At 40.5% G+C, this 9503-nt stretch overlaps 1 protein-coding gene across 1 annotated transcript; it reads left to right on the forward strand.

Moving 5' to 3' along the window:
* The first annotated feature begins 3947 nt into the window (after positions 1–3947).
* LOC145791001 (uncharacterized) lies at positions 3948–7429 on the forward strand. Its single transcript, XM_082870722.1, has 4 exons — positions 3948–4149; positions 4229–4318; positions 4415–4501; positions 7415–7429. Exons 1-4 carry the CDS (start codon positions 3985–3987, stop codon positions 7427–7429), a joined length of 357 nt encoding a protein of 118 aa, XP_082726848.1. The 5' UTR covers positions 3948–3984.
* Positions 7430–9503: the final 2074 nt, after the last annotated feature.

Consider the following 9503-nt stretch of genomic DNA (forward strand, 5'->3'; position numbering starts at 1 on the left):
GACGGACAAGTCTGTTGACATGTTGCTTGAGTTATTGAATGAGGCGTTTCCGTTAGGTGTGAAACTCCCGGACTCATATTATAAAGCTCAAAAGGTCACAACAAATTTGGGCTTCACGTATGAGACGTGGGATGCATGTCCCAACAGTTGCATGTTGTTTCGAAACGAGGACGTCAATCTTGATAAATGTGTCATATGCAACAGTTCTAGATGGAAATCAAATGGTGATGGTGGTTCAAATGGTCCTAACACAGGTGGCAAACAAGTAGCTGCAAAACAGATGAGGTATTTTCCTTTAAAGTCAAGGTTGCAGAGGTTGTTTATGTCATCCAAGACGGCCAAGTTAATGAGATGGCATGCAGAGGAACGAACTGATGATGGTGTCTTCAGGCATCCTGTTGACTCCCTTGCATGGAAAGATTTTGACCGTCGGAATATTGACTTTAGTAATGATTGCCGAAGCGTAAGGCTTGGCTTAGCATCTGATGGTTTTAACCCATTCAGGACGATGAACATAGTTCATAGCACTTGGCCTGTTGTGCTCATTCCATACAACTTGCCGCCATGGATGTGCATGAAGCAACCATTTCTAATTTTATCCGTGCTTATTGACGGCCCGAAAGGACCTGGTGACAAGATTGATGTTTCTATGCAACCGTTGATTGAGGAGTTGAAAGAACTATGGAATAAGGGTGTATCAACATTTGATGCATCAACAAATCAAATGTTTCAAATGCATCCAGCTTTACTGTGGACAATTAGTGATTTTCCTGCATACGCAAACTTGTCAGGATGGAGCACTAAAGGAGAATATGCATGTCCTTGTTGCAATAAGGAAACTACATCGTGTTGGTTGAAGCATAGTAGGAAACAATCATACTTGGGTCATCGCAGATTTTTACCTACTGGCCATAAATTCCGGAAGGATAAAGTATCATTTGATGGTAGTCGGGAAATCAGACTCAAACCAAAATTGTTGTCTGCAACTGAGATGTTGCTACAATTAGAATCTGAGGGTATTTTAACCCAATACAATAGGGATGACCTTAAGGAGAGGCATAGGAGACAGGTAGAGAAGGAGAAAGCTGGACATCGCACCCATAGTTGGAAGAAAAAGAGTATCTTTTATGAATTGCCATATTGGGAGCACAATCTAATAAGACACAACCTCGATGTGATGCATATAGAGAAGAATGTTTGTGACAATGTGTTGTGGACAATATTAGGGGTTGCAGGAAAATCGAAGGATGGTGTTAATACTCGGCGTGATTTACAAGATATGAATATTATAAAACCCCTACATTTGCAGTTAAGAGGGTCGAATAAAGCCTATTTACCACCAGCACAATTCACGATGACCAAGGATGAGAAAGATTTGTTCTTGAAAGTGTTGAAGGAAGTAAGAGTTCCCGATGGGTATTCATCCAATATATCACGTCGTGTGCGCTTACATGATAGAAGCATTGGGGGTCTTAAGAGCCACGATAGCCATATTCTGATGCAACAACTTATTCCATTGGTTATTCGCAGATCGTTACCGAAGAATGTAATTGAACCCTTGATTGAATTGAGCAATTTCTTTAGACAATTGTGTTCGAAAGTGAATCGTGCGACGGATTTGCAATATATTAAAGATCGTATCGCTGTAACACTTTATCATCTAGAGAAAATATTTCCTCCGAGTTTTTTTGATATAATGGAGCACTTGCCTATACATCTAGCTGATGAAGCGTTATTGGGTGGAGCGATTCAGTTTCGATGGATGTATCCAATTGAGAGGTATCTTCTTACTTTGAAGCAATACGTGCGTAATAGAGCTCGTCCTGAAGGATCAATTGCTAAAGGATATCTTATGGAAGAATGCATGAATTTTTGTGCACAATATCTCAGTGATGTGGAAACCAAATCTAGTCGACCCGTGAGGAACTATAGTGGTGCTGATAATTTGGGTCATGCTACTGGTGAAAACACAAGCTTTTATCTTGATAATACTTCTTGGGTACAAGCTCATCGGTACATCTTATGCAATACAAGCGCGGTTCAACCATTCATAAAGTAGGTTAAGTCACTCACTCAATATTTTATTGAATTTTCAACTAAAATTTTTGTATGGCTAAAATTTCAATCTACACAGCAAACACCTTGAAGTACTTAAGCTCAAAATGCCTCGTGTCGACGATCATCAACTTCGGCGTGAACATTTTGAAACTTTTCACATTTGGTTCAAGGAACATGTATGTATTTAACTCTATAGATTCTAGTTACTTAAGTCGATCTACATTTTAAATTTTACATTTCGTGTTAAATAGGTCCAAACTTTGCGAAGGACTACTGATGTCATACTTTCTGAAGAGATTATTGTATTGGCAAATGGTCCTCATAACCTGGCAAGGAGGTTCAACGGGTATATACTGAATGGGTTTCGGTATCGAGTAAAGGCCATGGATGATCGTCGAGCCACACAAAATTGTGGTGTAGCTTTGAAGGCAGATACCATAAGTTATGCTAGTCGAAAAGACAAGAATCCTCGTCTGGGGTCTGTGTACTATTATGGACAATTGACAGATATTGTTGAGATTCGATATTCCAATGAGAAGAAACATGTGTTGTTTAAGTGTGATTGGATTGACAACATTCACGGAAAGAAAGAAGATGTCTTCAATTTCACGTTGGTGAACTTCAATCATTTGTTGTACCGAGATGATCGAATTACCAATGAACCTTTCATCTTGGCGTCCCAAGCAGAGCAAGTTTGGTATGTTGCAGACCCGTTACAACCAGACTGGCAAGTCGTGGTGAAGATGTCTCAAAGAGGTTTATTTGATATGAGTTCAACTGATCCACAAATCGAGCCATACATGAGCCAACAATTGGAAGAAAATATAATGCTTCGTGATGAATAAGTTGGTTGGGTGAGGGAAGCCGCAAAAGGGGAAACAGTTGATGTTCAAATAGGCTGATATGTAATCAACATTAGTAATTCAATTAAGGCCAAGGTTGTAGTTAATCATCAATTTCTTCATTTACTTTGTCTTTGTAATTGTATTAGTTCAATTCATGTCATATTATAGTTGATGACAAACCATTGTCTATGTTTCTAATGTCAATTAATGTTATATTGCTTGCAGATTATTATGGGAAGGAAGAGGAAGCCTGATCATCCCCGGCGCATGATGTCTGATGTGCTACATAACAGGACATCAGTAGCACCACCATTAGAGGAGGCATCACATCGGCCAGCATCGGAGGGGCCATTAGTGCCACCACCATCTGAGGGGCCATTACCACCGTATCGACCACCATCAGTGGCACCACAGCAGCTACCATGTACTCAGCCTCCACGTCTACCATCGGTGCGTCCACAGTAGCTATCATCATCAGCTTATGAGCCATCCGCAGGTATTTAAATTTGCTTTGATTTGCATGAAAATTATTTACACATACATTTATTTATGCTCATTATATATAACTTGTTTATTCTCATTGTATTTTGCAGACCCTTCGACTTCTTCACAGCCCACATCAGGTTTATTTGATATGATTTGTATTCACATTATTTAAATTTGCATTTGGTTGTTACCATTGCATATTGTTTATTATTATTGTATATCGCAGGTCATGTTAGTTCTTCATCAACCTCGACTAGGCGTGGTAGAGGATGTGCCAAGGGCATTAAAGAGTGGGGTACTGGTAAAAAGCTGCACATACAATTTGATGGAAATTACTGCCCCATAGGGGATAACGTGGCCAAGTTAACTACTCAACTTGGCATTATTGTCCGGAATGGTAACATTGTGCCTCTTACTTTTGTTGACTGGAACAGTGTGCCTGGTGATATTGTTGATGCTATCTGGAAGGATGTGAAGGTAAAAGTATATTTTTGTCCACAAATTCGAATTCCAAATTTGTGTTATACTTAGCCTTAAACTTTGTGTTTTATAGGACAATTTGAATATATGTCCAGAGGAGTACAAGCCAATCTGCATGAAAAACTGCAACAGCATATGGAAGGATCACAAGAACAAGCTGAAGGCTAAGTATTTCAAGCCTAGAAGCTCTGATCCTAATCTGAAGGATGATGTTCCTATGAACGTTGTGCCAAGCCAGTGGGAACAACTTGTGGAGTATTGGCGTACTTCCGATGCTGAGGTATACAATTACGTTATATTTATGATATGTAAACATACAAATCATATTTACATACTTACATTTGTTGAACTTGTTATAGAAAATTGCAAGTAGGAACGCTAAAAATCGGCGAGCTCACGGCATAGCTCATACCACAGGGCGTACTACTTTCTCTCAGATACGGCATGAGGTTTACATTTTATTGTTTTATTTTTGTATATAAATAAACATTGTATATTTGCAAATTATTTGGATTCTAATTTTCATATTTCTAAAAAAAATGTAGATGACCAGTAAGGGGGAGTCTACTGATAAGATGAATGTTTGGCTTATGACACGCAGAGTAGATGACCCAGAGGTTATCCAGACCTTGGTAGTTTCCAAACACCTTTGATTGTATTTAAAGTTTATTTTTTGTGTGTCAACCATCTTAATTTGGCGTATACTTGTGTGTTTTATTGAATACAGGATGAGTTTAATCGTCAACTCTCTATGCTACCTGAGGATGGTCGGACTTTGGAGGCTAGGAATGCCATTTTCCATGAGTTGATAGGTCATGACAGACATGGATATTGTCGCACATACGGGAGAATCGTGCCTCGGAGAGTGGTGTATAAGGATGGTGCTGGGCCATCACAGTCAACACCCCAGCCATCGACTATTGATCAGATCACGCAGCAGGTTCGTGCTGAGCTAAGGGATGAGTTGAGGGAGGAGCTGCGAGCAGAGTTCTGTACACATTTGCAGCAGATGAGAGCTGAGATGATGGCCCTTGTGTCACAGGGGGCGAGTGTGGATCCCAATAGACAGGTTCCATATAAACATCACAATTGTTTGATAGTTCAATTTTCACTCAAGATTATGTATGAAATTCGAATATGATTAACACATTATGCACTGACTAACATAGGTTCCTGATGCATCGAGTGGCCACCGGGCATTTAGGGAATCTGCAGAAGACGAGAATCCATATACACCACCACCAGAAGATCAGGTATAAAATGTATCTTTGCATTCTAAGCTAAAATGCATCTTTGCGTTCTTTACTTGAATTCGAGGAGTTAACGCCCCAAAATCACCAAACGGCATCGGTTTAGCACGAAACTTGGCACACACGACCGCCTAGGCACGAGAGACTTGTGGGAGAAGACGGGGCTCGAATCGGGTTCCCGGTTTGGGAGTTAGAGCCGGATTTCACTTTAGGCAAACTACTTCCTTAAGAAACTTGAATTCGAGGAGTTAACGCCCCAAAATCACCAAACGACATCGGTTTAGCACGAAACTTGGCACACACGACCGCCTAGGCACGAGAGACTTGTGGGAGAAGACGGGGCTCGAATCGGGTTCCCGGTTTGGGAGTTAGAGCCGGATTTCACTTTAGGCAAACTACTTCCTTAAGAAACTTGAATTCGAGGAGTTAACGCCCCAAAATCACCAAACGACATCGGTTTAGCACGAAACTTGGCACACACGACCGCCTAGGCACGAGAGACTTGTGGGAGAAGACGGGGCTCGAATCGGGTTCCCGGTTTGGGAGTTAGAGCCGGATTTCACTTTAGGCAAACTACTTCCTTAAGAAACTTGAATTCGAGGAGTTAACGCCCCAAAATCACCAAACAGCATCGGTTTAGCACGAAACTTGGCACACACGACCGCCTAGGCACGAGAGACTTGTGGGAGAAGACGGGGCTCGAATCGGGTTCCCGGTTTGGGAGTTAGAGCCGAATTTCACTTTAGGCAAATTACTTCTTTAAGAAACTTGAATTCGAGGAGTTAACGCCCCAAAATCACCAAACGGCGTCGGTTTAGCACGAAACTTGGCACACACGACCGCCTAGGCACGAGAGACTTGTGGGAGAAGACGGGGCTCGAATCGGGTTCCCAGTTTGGGAGTTAGAGCCGGATTTCACTTTAGGCAAATTACTTCTTTAAGAAACTTGAATTCGAGGAGTTAACGCCCCAAAATCACCAAACGGCGTCGGTTTAGCACGAAACTTGGCACACATGACCGCCTAGGCACGAGAGACTTGTGGGAGAAGACGGGGCTTGAATCGGGTTCCCGGTTTGGGAGTTAGAGTCGGATTTCACTTTAGGCAAACTACTTCTTTAAGAAACTTGAATTCGAGGCGTTAACGCCCCAAAATCACCAAACGACGTCGGTTTAGCACGAAACTTGGCACACACGACCGCCTAGGCACGAGAGACTTGTGGGAGAAGACGGGGCTCGAATCGGGTTCCCGGTTTGGGAGTTAGAGCCGAATTTCACTTTAGGCAAATTACTTCTTTAAGAAACTTGAATTCGAGGAGTTAACGCCCCAAAATCACCAAACGGCGTCGGTTTAGCACGAAACTTGGCACACACGACCGCCTAGGCACGAGAGACTTGTGGGAGAAGACGGGGCTCGAATCGGGTTCCCGGTTTGGGAGTTAGAGCCGGATTTCACTTTAGGCAAATTACTTCTTTAAGAAACTTGAATTCGAGGAGTTAACGCCCCAAAATCACCAAACGGCGTCGGTTTAGCACGAAACTTGGCACACACGACCGCCTAGGCACGAGAGACTTGTGGGAGAAGACGGGGCTCGAATCGGGTTCCCGGTTTGGGAGTTAGAGCCGAATTTCACTTTAGGCAAATTACTTCTTTAAGAAACTTGAATTCGAGGAGTTAACGTCCCAAAATCACCAAACGGCGTCGGTTTAGCACGAAACTTGGCACACACGACCGCCTAGGCACGAGAGACTTGTGGGAGAAGACGGGGCTCGAATCGGGTTCCCGATTTGGGAGTTAGAGCCGGATTTCACTTTAGGCAAATTATTTCTTTAAGAAACTTGAATTCGAGGAGTTAACGCCCCAAAATCACCAAACGGCGTCGGTTTAGCACGAAACTTGGCACACACGACCGCCTAGGCACGAGAGACTTGTGGGAGAAGACGGGGCTCGAATCGGGTTCCCGGTTTGGGAGTTAGAGTCGGATTTCACTTTAGGCAAACTACTTCTTTAAGAAACTTGAATTCAAGGCGTTAACGCCCCAAAATCACCAAACGGCGTCGGTTTAGCACGAAACTTGGCACACACGACCGCCTAGGCACGAGAGACTTGTGGGAGAAGACGGGGCTCTAATCGGGTTCCCGGTTTGGGAGTTAGAGCCGGATTTCGGTCCAGTCAAAATTATTTACTAAACTATCTTTCTAATTATATAGTAGTCAATTTTTTTTTTATATTTTTCTATAATTAAAATATTAACACCATTATATGGTTTTTAATTATTTTTATCTTGTTTTTTTCAGATATTTCCTGAGTAGCAGTTGGTTTCTTCTGGAATGCGGGCGTATCAAGATTATGACCAATTTTTGTTTTTGTAACCCACGAACGAATGAAGACGAAAACTTTTGGTTTTGATTTTGATTTATGTTATTTAAATTTGTGAGCAACATTATGTATGTATTATGCGACATTATGTAGTGGCATAATTTTTATTGTTATGAATTTTTATTTATGTATTGCTATGAATGGAACAATATTATTAATTTTCATTATTTGTCAATTTTTGTTTATGTACGTATTTATATTATTCTGTAATTTTTCAATTTTTTTATAATTATTTTTTTATCTAATACAGGTTATTTTAATTTTTTTAATAATTTTGCAGCAGGGTTTTTTTTTTTTTTTTTTTCTTTTTTGAGACAGGAGAAGGACCCGTCGCAAAAAACCATAATAGGGTTTTGCGACGGCACCAAACAGTCGCAAAAGCTGTCCAGTTGGAATTAAAAGATACCTTTAGCGACGGTAACCATTGCCGTCGCCAATACTTATATGATGCCAGAGTTTTAGCGACGGTAATTCTGCCGTCTCAAAAACTGACTTTTAGCGACGGGAATTACTTGCCGTCGCGAACAATGATTTTTTTTCCACTATTGGCGACAAGAAAAGTACCGTCGCAAAAAACACACCTTACCGTCGCAGAAACTAATGGCTCCCAAGCTCATGTCCACCCAAACAAACATGGCCCAAATGTGGTAATTGACGGGGATAAACAATCTGTTATCCATTTGAGTGTCTAAGTGTCCCTCCATGCGATTGCGGTGCCTTGTTTAATGACATTAAAAGGATAGTAGCTCAAAGTAGTTTTTCTCTTCGATGGAGTCCGAGATCCTCAAATAAGGTGGCTCACTGGATTGCCAACGCTTGCCTTCATAACTGACTTCCTTTAGATTGGGTAACATACCCCCATTTTGCTTTATTACAGTTGCTTAGTTTCTCTGGGTAGGGAGTAGTTGTTTCCCTTGTTCTCCAAATTTCTTTGATAAAAAAAAAAGAGAGAGAAATATCAAGCCAAACCAAATCCAATTTGTTCAAAAATTTCTATATGTTCAAATATTTACTCTTTTTATGTCTCTCTCTCTCTCTCACACACACACACCCACACACACACACACAGAGACACACACCCACGCACACACGCACACATCTGTACAAAAACATCATCAACAAGAACCAATCTTGTCTATTCATCAACAACAACAACATCATCACCAAATCTTATCTGTTCTTCATCATCATCGTCAATAACAACAACATCAAAAAATTGGAAAAAAAACAAAAAATCCGTATCTACAATACACAATAGAATCAAACTAATCCAAAATCACAACCAACCAAAGAAAATTAAAACATTAGATATGTAAAAAAAGAGAGAGATAATAGAAACCCTAAAAACCCTAACCTTAAACAGTCACCATTTTCAACTAGTCACATTTCCTAAAAACCCTAACCCTAGATATGTAAAAAACAGAGAGAGAAAATGGAAATAAAGAGAGAGAGAGAGAGAGAGAGAGAGCTTCTTTTGTATTGAAACAACAACAAAGACCACAAAGCCAAAACCCCTAGGCCTACCATTGGTCTTGTCCTGACCACCAGATCTAAATAACAAATGAGATGAACAATGGAAAATGTTCATCAAACTGCTAATTAGTTTTTCTGAATCATCAAACTATCTAGGAATTTAAATGTAGAATTACTAAAAACTTGCATTTACACTAACACCTAATATATATGAGTAATGTTGCACATCATGAAATAAATATCATGAAAAGTTTCATGAAACTAATCTAAGGGTGATTGCATAACATGCAATAAAATAATACAAACACTATAAACTAATCTAAGGGTGGAGAATTTTCATGAAGACTTTTCATGATGCTTCTTTCATGATACCTAGTATTATTGTGTATATATATATATATATATATTGAGAGAGAGAGAGAGTTATTTGACTCCATTGGTGCACCAATTTGAAATCCATACGTAGTTTGTAACTTGAGTTTCCAATTTGTACAGGTTTCGAAATCGTTTAGGACTTTGTTGAATCGCCAAGTG

Source organism: Camellia sinensis, chromosome 1 (assembly GCF_055761805.1).
Source record: "Camellia sinensis isolate YWXY chromosome 1, ASM5576180v1, whole genome shotgun sequence".
NCBI classification, from domain to species: Eukaryota; Viridiplantae; Streptophyta; class Magnoliopsida; order Ericales; family Theaceae; genus Camellia; species Camellia sinensis.